The 16,764-nt window shown below is 34.2% G+C and overlaps 1 protein-coding gene across 1 annotated transcript in view; it reads right to left on the reverse strand.

The window, feature by feature from the left end:
- PCDH15 (protocadherin related 15) overlaps positions 1 to 16,764 on the reverse strand; it is a 1,456,321-nt gene that overhangs the window by 22,183 nt on the left and 1,417,374 nt on the right. The window contains exons 32-34 of the mRNA XM_055118856.1: positions 6,853 to 7,071; positions 4,455 to 4,463; positions 978 to 1,133 (exon numbers count right to left, since the gene is read on the reverse strand). Of these exons, the coding sequence (XP_054974831.1) occupies positions 978 to 1,133; positions 4,455 to 4,463; positions 6,853 to 7,071 (384 nt within the window). The remainder of the gene's footprint in view (positions 1 to 977; positions 1,134 to 4,454; positions 4,464 to 6,852; positions 7,072 to 16,764) is intronic.

Here is a 16,764-nt window from a genome sequence, read left to right on the forward strand (position 1 = left end):
ATTTATAAAAGAAGAATCTATATTTAAGGCATGAATCGTATATTATTTTAAGAATAGTGTCAAACATACAATTTTAAATTCATTTTAAAAATTCAATTATAACATTAAAATATTTTCAACATAGCATAATTTTTTAGCATGGAAAATAATATTGATATATATTTAAAACCAGGATTTCACATTAAAGGATAACTCTGATATTTGTGAGGCTTGCTTTATTCCTACTAGTAAGTGCTACAGTAGAACAGTAGAACAGCATTGTGTAATCCCACAGTTTCATCTAATTCTAGTAAATCAAATCAGTCCTTTTTGAAATTTAGTCATTTTTCAGAATTTTATTATATTTGTTGTTATTTTGCATTTTATGTCCAGAAATATGCAAGTCACTCTTGAATTTTTAAAACTCAGACATAATAAATGTCTTCTAAAGCAATCATGTATGAGGGTAGCCTAATTTTGAAAATATAATGGAGATATTTATCAATATAATTCAAAAGTCTCTAAAAAAAAGGTCTGATATTCTAAGTACTAATGGGAAAATATTAAATATCATTGCATTCTCCTTGAAGAGAAATGAAAGGAATACTCTCTAAGGGGCTGGATATTTTATAATTTTAAAGAAATTCACATAGACCTCACTCTATTTTATGACTCTTACAATAATATGTTTAAAAGTCTAGATGTAAATTAGGATAGTGTTTTGATCACTAAATAGGAGTTAATCTTTGAGAGCAATTCTAAAATTACTATTGCATGTGCCTATTTTATTCTGCTCATTTCCTACAAAAATATAAATTTCAGAATTTATTGTCAATTTTCAAAGGACAACCATCTGCAGGACTTTCCTTTTTAAATATGTTTTTAAAATCAACCTTAGTAATACACTGCATTTCTATATCAGGTTGAAATTGAATACTTACCACATAGCATCCATTAAAACCCACCTACTTTTCAAAGCTCTTGAAAGATGTACTTACATCGTGCTGTCCCCAAGTTCTTCATAGAGATGGGCACCCGGAGGCGGTGGTGGTGGCGGCGGGGGTGCCACCACAGGTGCTGGAGCTGGCACTGCTGGTTTAGCTGCAGGTAATGCAGATTGGATTCGTGCTGTCTTGGTGCACTCAGCTTGGCGTCTTTAGTAAAGTAAGGATGTTTTGTAAAACTCATTTTCAAAGTTACATGCTTATAAATAACCCACCTTTTCATATTAATGCAGTTATAAATAAAAAATAATGTAAAGTATTTTCACAAGTATTCCAACTAATTACAGTTTGGAATCATTTATAGGGTATCACTTTTGTATCCCTTTACCTTTCTTTAAAATATCTTTCCTTAGTTTAAGTTTATTGTTCCTTTTATGTGCCAATTATTTGTTGCTGGCACAGTAAAAGTCAGCTGAATTTCTTCTAACAATCGGGTGTTTCTATCTGGACATAGAACATCAGGCTCCATTTCTGTTTGAAATAATCCATCCATAGTACTGAACATTTCTCATACTGAATTTGGGACATTCTCCAGGCACTTATAAACCAACACGTTTGAGCAATTGAGCAAAGAAAAAAATCCACCAGCTAGATGCTGATAGCAGAATTGTGGTAAATAGAAGGATTGGTGGCCGGGGGGAGGGGTGTGATGGGATGACTAGAATAGGTGAAAAATTAATATTAGTTGTTATTGGATGGTTGGATAGTGACTAGATATTTATTTGTTCATGGCCATGGTATGATACATGTAATTGGTGAGATGAGAAACAAGAAAACCTGAAATTGGTAGTGTTGGAGTTGAGAGAGAGAGAGAGAGAGAGAGAAAAGAGAGAAAATTAAAATATCAAAATAGACTAATAGGCTAGATGGTATGTAATTCTGTGCTTGACTTTAAGCACCAACAAAGGTTGTTAGACCTGTTAAACCTTGATATTTCTGGTGGGCGTGGAGTGTTCACTAAGGGCCTTGGTGTAGAAACCATGAGGCTTGGAGACAGCTTGGGACATTGTAGAGGAAAGGAAAATGCTTCCTGTTAGAGATCCTGAGAGCAGAAGAGGTTGATATAGAAGATGTTCTAAATCATGTCTATAGAATCTTTCATTTTCTAGAAGGATCTCATATGTTTTCCTCTTTAATATATTTTGTAAAAAATAATTTGCAATATCAAACACTATTAAATATTTTCTAAGAATAGACTATAAAGTTTTTTCATTTTAATACTTTATATATTTACATTCACATCACTGTATCACTGTATCACTGTCATCTCATTGATCTTCGATTTGCTTGAGCAGGCCCTGTAATGTCTCCATTCATCCTAGTCCTGAGATTTTAGCAGCCTCTTTTTACTCGTCCTTCCCAATGGTGCTACATTAGAGACTCTTCAGGGTCAGGGGAATGAGACCCAACACTGTTACTGTATTTGGCATATGAATATGTCACGGGGAGCTTGCCAGGCTCTCCCCTGTGTGGGCAGCAAACTCTCTGTAGCTTGCCAGGTTCTCCAAGAGGGAGAACTAGGCTATCAGATGTCGAGTGGCTGCATCACGAATGCATGCTTCCAGAAGCTTGGTTTTATAGTCTCTGGATGTTGGCCACTGATGGGATTACACAGCACTGGGGGTGGATTCTATACTATATATTTTACTATACGTGAATTATAATAATGATGTGCGATAGCTGGTTTGAGCCATCTTATGAGTCAATGAAATCTTTAGAAACTTTGTAAGACAATAATTAAACACAAATGTTATTAAAATTAAATTATGTTAAAAGCAAAAGTCGAAAACCTGGGAGATGGCATAGTAGCCAAGCTTCTGCCTAGCATGCACAAAGATGGGAATTCTTTCCCTGGTATTTCCGTACAACCAGAGGGTGTTCTTGGCAAATGTTGTCTGGGCCCCTCATGCCAGAACAGAGCGTAAAAACTCTGGTACACAGCCAGGTACGTGTGAACAGCACAATAAATGAGTGTGAGCCCTGATGAGCATGCTGAACCACCATAACTGAAGTGCAAGCATTGTGACAGCTGTGAGACCCCCAGCAAGCCCCATGTCTGAGTGTGTGAGCACAACCATGAAAGCATGACCTCATCCACATATTAATTATAATTTTTTTCTACTCTGGGAGATTATTTGTGCAGATGAAAACATCATCCACATAAACTATACCTGTTTTCAATAGCTGATTTCTCCTAATATTTTTCTTTTTTCTTGCTTTTTTTCTCTCACTGTAGTGACAGGAGAGTACCAAGGAAAAGCTATAAAGGCTGATATTATTCTCCTTAGGTATTTCAATAATTATGTAATAATAATGATTTTGTTAGACAAGTTTTAGATCAGTAATCCAATAAGAAGTTTCCTATTTCATATTGTTGCATTGATGTCTATGGGTTGATTGCATCTTAGTTCATCTTTATGTAGGTTCAAAAAAAGTAAAATAACTACCTTGTTTCTTTAAAATATCTACTATTAGATAATAATAAATAGAATTAAAATACCAAAGTACAAAGTGTGACTTATGATTGAAAGGCATATGGAAGATACTGATATCTTCCATATAAATATACTTTATATATAAAGTATATACATACATATTATATTATTCATCTTCCATTTATTTAAGGAAAAGTTATTTGATTTAAAAATTATCTAGGGGGCTGGAGAAATAGCACAGCGGGTAGGGCATTTGCCTTGCACACAGCTGACCTGGGTTCAATTCCCAGCATCCCATATGGTCTCCTGAGCACTGCGAGGAGTAATTCCTGAGTGCAAAGCCATAGTAACCCCTGAGCATCACTGGGTGTGGCCCCAAAGAGCAAAATAAATAAATAATAAAAATAAAAATTATTTAAAACATTTCACATTTGTTTAGAAAGGCTATGAGTATGGAGATTGGACAAATAATTATTATTATAATTATTACTGTTTTATTTGTTTATTCAATCACATCAAACTGTATTCAGGACCTACTTCTGACATGGAGCTCAGAAATCACTTCTGGCTGTGTTCAAAGAAGTTATATGGTACTGGGGATCAGATCCGAGTCTCCTCTATATAAATTGTGTGCCTAACTTTTTGAATTGTCTCTCTCTCTGGTCCTTGATTGACTTTTATCTACTCTTATTTATATAATATTGTATTAGAGTTAATGCATTACTTTTGAATATCTTATACACTGATTATTAATTCCTTTCTCAAAGCCAAAATCACAAAGAGTGAAGCTAAATGAGCAAGCTATCTTTTTCAATATTTCTTTCTGTTTCAAATGTGTAAGTCCAATTCAGTTATAAATATATATACATTTATATATGTATATATACAAAAAATCACAAAGGAACTTGAACTAAAAAGCATCTGCCTTCATAAAATATAAAACACAAATAATTGGCTCAAAGCATGCTTTATCAGTGTTGTCTGCTCTGGTCCATAATATACAAAAATTGTGAACAAAAATTAATAATATACTTACACTTTGAACCTGTTTGGGAAAGCAATAAATAAGAAAAAAAGAGAAAGTCACATTAGAAATATTGCATGCATATTATTTTTAAATGTGATTTATTCTAAATTATGAATTATTCATTGGTTAATCTCATAATTATACAAATTTAATGACATAGAAAAAAACACTACTTTAATTCAAAAAAATTAAAGTTGTAAGCACTTTATTATTACTATCAAAATCATATGAGCTGTTAAAAAATTCATTATAGGAAAACAAAGGAATGGACAAAACGGAATAAGAAAAAAAGTGGATTAAAATATTGACATGTGAAATTAAACTCTGATAAAGAAATGGAGAATTAAAGATGATTTGATCTTTATAATTGGCTTCTTGGTTTACTGAGCTTGAAAAGTATTAAAGTAATAGAATCAGGCAACCAATCCTGATTAGGCTCTATTCCTGGCTTTTTAGTTGAAGCTACAGATGGAAAATGCTACTCTGGGTAATGAGTTCACAAGACTTTCCCCCCCATATTTCTTCATTTTCTATGCATGTATATCAAATTTTAAAGACACACCTTAAAATGAAAAAATAACCACTCATTTAAATCTTATTTACAAGTGGAATATGAAAATATAAGGGTTTTTTTAAATATTAAAATTTTCTTTTAAATATGAGCAGTATAAAACTCATTTTGTGTTTTAACTATAAAATGTATAATTCAATGCTTAATATTAAGTATCTGTATTGCTTTTGGTAAATTTCAGACTATGAAGTATGACTGCATAGTACATAAATTTTGATCATTGCATTTTGTGCTATACTTTTTTTAATGACCTTACTATTATCATGTATAACAAAGCTTTGAGGGAAGAAAAAGTTGAAAGCAAACTGGTCGTTAATACAAAAAATCTAATAGGTGTTTCGTGTAGTAAATTTATTTATAGAAATTATATTTGGCATATCTACTAACTTAATAAGAAAAATTATATCAACATAAACATTATGTTTGTCACAACATAAGTCTGTAGTAGAAATATTTTTTATTTTTCAGATTTAAATTTTATCATAGTTTTTTATATCAAGAAATTCATATCATTTAGGGGTTTTGTTATTCATTTCTATTTAATGGCTATATGTATACATCACTTCTTAACCTATTCCTAGATTTTTCTTTTTGCCTATCATTGTCAATAAGACCATGTTCAAAATATGTACATATTTTGAATATGTACATATTAAATAATTCCTTAATTATAAAGTTTTCCCATATCTGATATTAATAAAGAATAGAGTACTGGTCTGTCCAGATCACTATATCCAAATCACCGAAATTAGTTACAATTTGTAACTACTATGAAGGTGATAAGCAAAAAAAAGATATTTTAAATTAACTTACTTTTATATATAAACTAGAAACATTTAAGCAAGTACAGCCAAAAAAAGTTGTCAGATAGTGTAAGATGTGCTCTAGTAAAACTGAAAGGAAAATAACCACATGGAAAATTAAATTCAATGCTGTATTATTTTTATTTATTTATTTATTTTTTTGCTTTTTTGGGTCACACCTAGCGATGCTCAGGGGTTACTCCTGGCTTTGCACTCAGGAATTACTCTTGGCGTGCTTGGAGGACCATATGGGATGCCGAAAATTGAATCCGGGTCGGCCGCGTGCAAGGCAAACGCCCTACCTGCTGTGCTATCACTCCGGCCCCACAATGCTGTATTATTTAAAATCATTTTCCAACACTGTGATCCTCTCTCTGCATGGGTTAGACATAAATATGAATAAAAATATTTCATGAAAATTTAGTTAGACTACAGCCTTTTCTTTGGAACTAGACAAAGTAGGTGTCTTCAGAAGATATTCTATTGCCTTTCCCCACAGTTCTTACCTTTTCTTCAATTTCTCTTACCTGATGAAGAACGTAAGCAAGGTAATGAGTTAACCTTACATTCTTACTGAATAAAAACATACCAGGGTCTGTATAAGACTATTTGGAATATGTCAAAAATAAGGTGAAAGTTTCTATTATTTTTCCTTTAGAGGAAGGTTATTTGGTTCAAGAGAAATAAATACATCCATAATAATACTCCGGGCTGGTGAAATAGCACAGCGGTTGGGCGTTCGCCTTTCACTCGGCAGACTCGTGTTGGATTCCTCCGCCCCTCTTGGAGAGCCCGGCAAGCTACCGAGAGTATCAAGCCCGCACGCCAGAGCCTGGCAAGCTACCCGTGCGTATTGGATATGCCAAAAACAGTAACAATAAATCTCTCAATGAGAGACGTTACTGGTGCCTGCTTGAACAAATCGATGACAGTGATAATGATACTCTAAAACTACAATGGTATGTTATTAGGGATGAGTTTTGATAACAACATCTTGAGGAATTATCCATGTATATCATCTACAAATACTTACTGTCTGTAGCTGACCAAGACCACCAAGATGGCAGGAATACAGCAGAGGATGATGATGAAGGCCAGAGCTAGCAATGCCCCTTCTGTGTAGCCTAGACTTTCTCCTCGTTTTTTAATGCTGGTCACTGCCTCTGGCGTCCGGATCTCCAGAATGCGTCCACCTTCCCCATAATACGGCTGAAAGTCTTTATTGATATCGAGCAGTTTGCCATCCAAAAATCTTTATTATTAGATAAATAGTAAAATCAAGAAATATTAGAGTAAGACTTTTTTATCAATATCTTGATATTTTCTTTAACTGAATAACAAACTCAGAATGAAGTCTTATGTGGAAAGCATAAATAATAAGGTAGAGCGAGTAAAAAGAGTAGCTACATATATATAGATATGTATCAAATACATTAATCACAATGAACCATTCTTAATATGACTAAAGTAATGATCAATATCATTGTTCCTAGTATCCATATGTTAATATTACTTTTTTCAGTAGTTAATCTAGAATATGTACCACTCTAAATGATAAAGCATAATTTAAAATTATATTCCTGTTTCATATCCTTGTACTTTCAGAATAATCGCGAGTGTGTAATATTGAAGTGAAGGCAGACTCTCAGACCAGTGGCATAGAACAGAGGTATCAGAGACAGACCATTAGGTGTAGAGACAGCTAACCTTTGACAAAGGATCTAGATGTATTGAAATAAAGCAAGGAAAGTCCCTTTAACGAACAATGGTAGGAAAACTGGTCATCCACAAAGGGAAAAAATAACTAGTGTTGTAATTCATACTGTAAGCAAAATGGATTAAAAACCTCAATATTAGACCTGAATACTCAAATTTCATGGCCGACCTCTTCGTGATGCTTACTGTATAAGCATCTTCAATGAATCAATTCCACTGGCCAGGCAAACTGGCAAAAAAAAGAAGCATCTGCACTACAAAAAAATGTTGACTGGAATAAAAATAAATTAGTGCCCCCAAACAAATGACTGGTTAAAGAAACACCGGTACATCTACACAGTGGAATACTATGCAGCTGTTAGGAGAGATGAAGTCATGAAATTTGCTTAAAAATGGATCAACATGGAAAGTATCATGTTGAGTAAAATGAGTCAGAAAGAAAGAGAAAGACATAGAGAGATTGCACTCATATATGGAACATAAAGGAGCAGAGAGGTACGAGCTTGCAATTATGCAATTTCTGGCAGAAATTCCTCTGTACTTAGTTACTAAAATACTAAAATACAGAAATGTAAAACCGCATAAGTCGCTATATCTCTTATCTTATACCTCATATCTCTTCATTCTCCGCAATGGAAAGCAAAGTATCAAATGCTTCCTTTTCAGCAGGTCTGACTTTGGGGGGCGGGGAACTCCAAACAATAATAGTGAGTTTTTTTGTTGAAATATTGAATGTAATCAAAGTAAAGAGAAAGGAAAGTGAAATTTATCAGCTACACAGGCGGGGTGCGGGGGTGGGGAGAGGTATACCATGGTTCTTGGTGGTGAAATATGTGCACTGGTGAAGGGAGTTCGAGCATTGTATAATTGAGACTTAAGCCTGAAAGCTTTGTAACTTTCCAAATGGTGATTCAATGAAAAAAAATCCCTAAAAACAGAGAATGCATTTGTTCACCATCCATCTTGCAAAGGGCTGGTGTCCAAGTTGAATAAAGCAATTGAAAAACTTAACAATAACAACAAAACCACCATATCAAAATATGGGGAGAAAAACCTGGATAGGCATTTCCTCAAAAAAGACATACAGATAGCAAACAAGTATATAAAAAGTGTTAATTACTTATAATTAGGGATATGCAATGTAAAAAAATGTGGTATATCACCTCATGCCAGTGAAATTGGCCCACATCAAAAATATGTGAAACAAGCATCACTGGCTGGGATATAGGAAAAATGTTTGCTCATTCAGTCATGAACACTTGACTGGCAAGAGAGTCATGTGGTCCAGTCACTATAGAAAGTCTCATGGACACAACTCAAAAACTAAATAAATGAGCTTCATATGACCCAGAAATTTTACATCTATTCCAAGAAACCAAAAATTAGATCTCAAAAATGTATTTGCACAACTGTTCATTGCAGTACAGTTCACAATAGCCAAGATCTGGAAACAACTCAAATAACCCAGTCCAATAACAAATGGATAAAGAAAATGCAGTAGTCAGGCACAATGGAATGCTACTCAGCAATTAAAATATAAGATGAAATTATGCAAATCAATATTATGTGGACAAAGTAGAGATTATGTCATGCTGAGTGAAGTAAGTCATAAAGAAAGGGACAAACAAAATGCTTTCTCACACTGGAATATAAAGAAACATAGTAAACTAATAATAAATGGCCAATGGTAATAAACATTGAGAGCTGGCCAGAACCTCCAAGAGTTTAACTGCCAAGCACAAAGATAGGAATAGCATCCAGGTACTACGGAGTGTATGCCCAAACCCCTAAATAGAAAAAAACAAAACAAAACATTGTGGTATTGATTCTAATGTCTTTTGGTACTTTATCACAGATCAGGTATATAAGACAAGACATATCTAATTTTTGTTCCTTTAAAATAAACTATTTTTCTGTTTTAATGATTTTTAAATAATTATTATTCAAGGGTTTAATAAAATTTTAATTTTTTGCCAATAATGTAATAAAATATTTCATTATACTTTTTAGCTGTCTTGGTGATAGCAACTGACTCTAATTTTTTTTTATTTTTTGCTTTTTGGGTCACACCTGGCGATGCACAGGGGTTACTCCTGGCTCTTCACTCAGGAATTACTCCTGGCGGTGCTCAGGGGACCATATGGGATGCTGGGATTTGAACCCAGGTCAGCTGCGTGCAAGGCAAACACCCTCCCCGCTGTGCTATTGCTCCAGCCCCTGACTCTAATTTTTAATCTCACTTATCTGTAACTATTGGGCTATGTATTATTGTTCCTTAAGCACATTTATTTTTTTTATTAACACTCATTTTCTCTTTTCTTAAAATGCAACAAGATTCATATATATATATATATATATATATGCTTTCTGTTACAAATTTAATTTTCAAATGTTCTCTCACTTCAACAAAGTTGGAAAAGGATGATCAATGTATTTTACATTTTCTCCTTGAGAGAGAAAAATTGATCTCATTAATCTTTTGTTAAACAGTTAGATTCATCTATCTATCTAATAGGAGCTTTGCTGTCTCTAACATCCATGGAAATCCCTGAAGATAGAATTTTATTGGCCATCCCTGAAGTGTATGCTAATTAACACTGATTTAATGCGAGCAGAAGAAAGACATATTCTTATTGGCAAGAGGGGAAACACTTCATCTAAGTCTCACATGGAGTTTCTTTACCCAGAAGCATGAGAAAAATTCAAAGAATGAAGAACATATACAGTATTTCACTAGCTCATATAGTTTTGCTTTCTGTTATAGAGTTCTGAAAAAACTTAATTTCCTTTGAAAGAATATCTGTAAAGATATATTCTACCATAGGTTGTCAAGGTTTCTAGTACGTATTATGATCATCTTATCTTTTGCTATTTCTCCTAGAAATAGAATAAAGTTTTTGGTCTCAACATCAATTATTCCATCAATAGAGAAATATGACTTTTCTCTTTCATTTTCTCTTTACTTTGTTGTTAAAGTCTTATTCCTAGGGGTAAGGTGAATAGGTCCCTTTCTACTATCCTGCCAACATTAATTGACTTCTGTTCATCACTGATCTATATCACAAGATAAGATAAAATATTAAACCAATTCTCTACTATCTGATTCACTCAATTAATGTGTCACATGTAAGCATTTATTTCTGCTACCATTTACTAGTATGAAACACAATTCAAAGTATAATGTGTATCAATCAATATGCAATGCATTTTATTATGATAATTTTAATGTTACAGTGTCATTATGTAGAGAATTTTAGGGAATAATGAGCAGTAGAATATATTCTATACATCATAAGCACTCACTCATACCTGAAGAGCAGTTTAATTCTCTATTTCCCTAGTATGAACACATACTGGGATTCTGAAATGGTTTTTAAAGTAAACAATGTTGAATATGTATGTCCACATCTATTATTCTCATGTAAGGTATTTGCTTAATAAAACATATTAGAAAAGGACTCTGTCATTTATTCAGCTCTATCATTGGTTTAATTATGTTTTAGTAATTTTTACATTTATTTTTATATCCTTAATATTCCATTTTTAACTAGGAATTTAAAGGAAACTTTATATTAAATGTTAGTATCCATATTTTGTTTTATAACAATAGTATGTTTTTAAACACAATTCTTTAAAAAATAAGTTTGTAGCATATAAAGATTTTCTCTACTATCTCTAGCTCCATTTTGCCACGTGGCAAGACAAATATTTAACAAACTGGGATTGCAGAAAAGGTACTTAAGATAAAATTATATTTGTCTATTTTTTCTAATTTAATTAATTTTTATTTAAATTAGTATTTATTTTGAGTTCCACCCTTATGGAAAAATATGGTACAACTAGAATAATTAAAAATTTCAAGCATGGAGCCTGTGTACAATGGATAGATGACCCAGGTTTGAGCTCTAGCAAGCAACATTCTCCCCTCCCCCAAGTCACACCAAGAGTGATCCCTGAATGCAGTGGCAGGAGTAAGCACCTAAACACAGCTAGTGTGGCCCTCAAATAAACAAACAAAATTGCAAGCGTGATATCAAATTACAAAATGTGATGATTTTCTTCACTGTGAGATGAAAATATAGTATTTTAGCTGGAAAATGTAGAAGTGATCAAAACAAAACTGGTAAAATTCAATCAATTTTTGAAAGCTAACTATATGTTACATGTGATGTTGACATAGGAGAACCATAACAGGGGTTGTACTCACAAATGTTTTTTGGATCCTTTCAAAATAGGAGGACAAAATAAAAGACAAAGAGCCATTCCCTTCACAGTATAGAGATACAGGATCAAATCAACAAAGTTTGGTGCACTTTACATATCTCTGTCCTTCTACCACATAAAATAAAGGCATTAAGTCATAGAGGGAGAAGAAAATGCTTTTATCCCTCGGGCTATGTCTAAGGTCTGTTAGGAGAAAGGGATAACCAGAACTATTAAACTTGGGTGCAAGACCCTTCACAATTGACGTCACAAATGACGTCTGCTATAGTATGGGAGATACACTCACCAACACAAATATAAAGCAAGATATGACTGTTATGCAAAAGAAGAGTTGAAGAAGCCTCAAATATTGATATAATAAATAAAAATCATGTGATCATATCCATAGATGGCAGGGGAATAATTTGACATGATTCAGCAACCATTGAGATAAAAACTCTCAGTAAAATAGGAATTGAAGGAACTTTCCTCAACATAATCAAAGCAATTTAACACAAGCCTACAGTAAATACTATACAATGAGGAAAAACTAAAATCCTTTGAAGACTGGGGACAAGTGAATGACACCCATTCTCATATTTCTTTTTAATATAGTAAAATGGAAGTACTTACTACAAAAATTAGCAAGAAATTTTAAGATATTAATGGCATCCAGAGAGAAAAGGAAGAAATTAAACTTTTTTTTTATGTGAGGGTGCCATAATGCTCTATTGAGAACGTTCAAAAACTCTTCAAAGGGGCTCCTGGAAACAATATATTTTTATAGTAAAGTGCAGTGAACAAAATCGACTTGCAGAATCCAACATAGTTTTCTGATATGCGAATAATAAATTAGAAGAGAGAGAGATTTATAAAACAATCCCATTCATAGTTCTGCCTAAGAAAATCAAGTACAGAGAAACTGGCTTAACTAAAGAGGAGAAAGACCTATACAAAGAAAATTACAAAACACTAAAGAAATGAAAGAAAACATAAGGCAATGGAAACATATCCCTTGTTTGTGTATTTGGAGAATTAAATTAATCAAAATAATCCCCACAGTATTTTACAGATTCAAAGCAATTCCTACAAGAATATGCAATGACATTTTTTTCAAGGAAATAAATCAAACATTCCTGAAATTTATATAGAAAAGTAATACTCCACCACCTCCAATAACCAAAGCAATCTTCAGACTAAAAAAGATAGGATGCCTTACTTTCCATAACTTCAAACTGTACAAAGTGGTAGTGATTTAAAAAAAAAATAGCATGGCCATGGATTCAAGACTGACCCACAAATCAATAGGATAGATTTGAAAACCCAGAGACAGACTGTAGGGTATTCAGTTAATTCATCTTTCCTAAGGTAGTAAAACACATAAAGTGGAGCAAGGAAAGTCCATTCAATATGTGGTGCTGGGAATATCGGTCAGCCACATTAAAAAAAATGGACCTCAGACCTCATTATAATACCATGCACAGAACTCAAATCGATATGGATCAAAGACCTAGATATCATACCTGAATCTGTAAGGTACATAGAGAAAATATACACAGAACTCTTAATGACATTAAAATTAAAGACAACTTTAAGCATGAAACCCCACTGACTAGGAAAGTGGAAGCAAAGATAAATGGGACTACATTAAATTAATCTTCTGCACCTCAATAGAAATGATGACCACAATACAAATACAGCCTATAGACTGAGAGGGATTATTTGCCCACCTCTCATCCAATAAAGAGTTAATACCCAAGATATATAAAGTACTAGTAAAACTTCACAATAAAAAAAATCTAACCCCATTAAAAATGGAAGAAGAAATGAATAAAAACTTCCTCAATGAGGAAATGCAAAAGGCCAAAGAGCATATGAAGAAATGATCTATATTCATCAGAAAATGCAGACCAAACAGTGAGATACCACCTTCCATCAAAGAGACTGGTGCTCATCAGAAAAAAAAAAAAACGGAAGCCATTGCAGCCACACCCACGTTCCCCTGCCCACTGCCATGTAGCTCCTCAAGGGCCTTGCTCCAGAGAAATGTAGGTAAAGATCAAAAGAGATCAATAGGCCGCAGAAAATTTCTAGGATACTAGATCCAGGCTGAGACCTCCAGGAGGATCTGGGGTACGGGTGGAGGGCAGGTCAATTTCCCATAGTACCAACGCCCTGGCAGCCACACAAACACTGCAACAACTGTTCTCTCATGCCCCTGGCTGGACTGCCAAGTTAAATACTGTGAATTTTGGGGAGTGATATCTCCAAAGTCTGTGATACATCCCAATAGTAGCAAACTGGATTGAATGGGAATGTAAAGTAAAAGCTAACTAATCTGGACTAATGAAAACATTAATACAGAAGGATTGACTTGCAACAATAGCTTAGCAAACCCTGACAATAATTAAACGTCTCCAACAAATTTCACACATTTTTTTTTTGCTGAAATATATCTTGATTCTTTTATTAGCCACTTAGTGTTAACAATCAATATAAAATAAATTATTGTGACCTGCTTTGGGGGCAAGCTTGAGGGGTGATTGGGAAAATGGAAACAATGATTGAAGAAAGTTTACAGTGGTGCTGGGGATTGGTGTTTGAATATTGAACGCCCGTAACAAATCATCATAAACAACTTTTTATTTAATTTAATTTATTTATTTTTGCTTTTTGGGTCACACCCGGTGATTCAGAGGGGTTGTTCTTAGCTCTGCACTCAGAAATTACTCCTGGCGGTGCTCAGGGGACCATCTGGGATGCTGGGAATCAAACCTGGGTCGGCTGCGTGCAAGGGAAATGCCCTACCCACTGTGCTATAACTCCAGCCCCATGAACAACTTTTTAAACAAGGATGTTTAAATATAGTGGGGAAAAATTCTTCTGAACCCAACATTTTGGGAAATAAAGTTGTACTGTAAATGAAAAACAAACAAACAAAAAACCCAACAACCAGTGTTAGTGCAAATGTATAGAGACAAGGACCCTCAATTGTGGTGGTCGGGATACTGATTGTTCCAGCCCTTTTGAGAGACAATATGGAAATTCCTCAAAAAATTAGGAGCAATCTTCCATATGGCCCAGCAATTCCACCTCAGGGCCCCAAAACACAATGCAGAAACTATATCTGCACTCTTACATTCATTGCAGCACTACTCACAATAGTGATAATCTGGAAATAATCCAAGTGTCCAAGATAAATTGACTGGTTAAAGAAGCTATGGTAGCACTGCACTGTAGCACTGTCGTCCAATGCATTGTTCATCAATTTGCTCAAGTGGGCACCAGTAACGTCTCTGACTTGCTGTTACTGTTTTTGGCATATTGAATATGCCATGACTTGCTTGCCAGGCTCTGCCAGGTGGCTGGGATACTCTCGGTAGCTTGCTGCGCTCTCTGAGAGGGACGAAGGAATTGAACTGAGGTTGGCTGTGTGCAAGCAAATGCCCTACACCCTGTGCTATCGCCTTGACAGAGGATGAACTCATGTAATTTTCTGATACATGGATAGATCTAAAGAGTATCATGCTAAGTGAAATAAATCACAGGTAGAGCGACAGACACAATTAATTCACTCACATGTGGGATATAAAGAAATGTAGTAGGGGAATAACTAGTGCCTGAAGGCAATACAAACAAAAAGCAGGAAAACTGGTCCTTGTCACTGGAGAGGTGCGATATATCAGGGAAAATACTACTATGACAATGTTAGAGGGATGTGGTCACTCTGGACTAGGAAGTGTTGCTGAAAGAATTTAAAGTGATATGCATAATATCCTATGAGTAACAATATTATAAACTACCTAGACTAAAAGGTAAAAAAAAAAAGAAAAAGAAAAAGAAAATAATGCCTGCTATAGTGGCAAGCCAGAGCAGGTGGTGGGGGAAGGACAGGAGGGATTGGGGACATTGGTGGAGGGTAGTTGGCACTGGTAAAGGTAATGGTGTTGGAAAAATATTATTCTAACCCTTTCGCTCCTATGATGGTAGGAAGGCTGGTAGGTACCATGGAGTACACTGGAAATGTAATCATGGATAAATTTGTAACTCTATAATTCGTTTTGATTCAATAAAGCTATTAAAGATTAGGAAAAAGAACAAAAACATCCAAAATGCTGTTTCGTAATTCTTAGAATGCATTCAGCATGCACAAGAACAAAGGACTTCTTAGGCCACTATTACTGTATCATCATCACAAGAATAGAGTCTTGAAACTAAAAGAAAAATCTTGTACTGTGGACAGATAAGACCACAGAAAATATCTGGCATGGTTCAGGCATGCAGACACTGCTGAAAAGATAAAGAAAGCCTCAAAACCAGACCCAAAGATAACACAGCTATTGGAACTAGAGAGAAAGGGACTTTTTTAAAAATTTAACTGAAGCAATGTAGTTTTGATCAAACATAATTTACACAGAATATGTGAGGGGATGGGGAAGAAAGAAATAAATATGTACTCAATAGAGAAACTAAGTTTGAGACACACGAGGCAATCAAAAGATACGTTCAAAGGAGAAAATGAGCTTTAAATTCAAAACCCAGAGAAAGACTTTGATACAATTACAAATATCAATCTTAAGAAAAGTGGAAAGGATATGTAAATTTGAAGGAAATGTATAGAGTAATTAAAAGTATATAAAAAGCAATATTCTATAAATTTATTGAATAAATAAATTTGTAAACAAGCATATGTTATATTATATGAATATTTCTTCAATGAACTTAACCGTAGACTGATAACAGTTGGATCCATGAACTTAAAAATAGTGTGTAGAAGTTATTAAAGTAAGTCACAATGACAAATAACAGGGGCAGTGACAAGGGATGGGGAAACAAATCTGAGATGCAGAAGTGACATACATATGTAAACCAAAGAACAATAGCACTCCAAGCAGGAAACCCTAATTATTGTAACCAAACATAAATGTGTCTATTAGAGAAAATCTGGTGGGTAATAGGAAATCTGGGACATTGATGGAAGGAAGTTGACACCAGTGGTTGGATTAGTGTTGGAATATTGTATTCC

Source organism: Sorex araneus, chromosome 11 (assembly GCF_027595985.1).
Source record: "Sorex araneus isolate mSorAra2 chromosome 11, mSorAra2.pri, whole genome shotgun sequence".
NCBI lineage: Eukaryota > Metazoa > Chordata > Mammalia > Eulipotyphla > Soricidae > Sorex > Sorex araneus.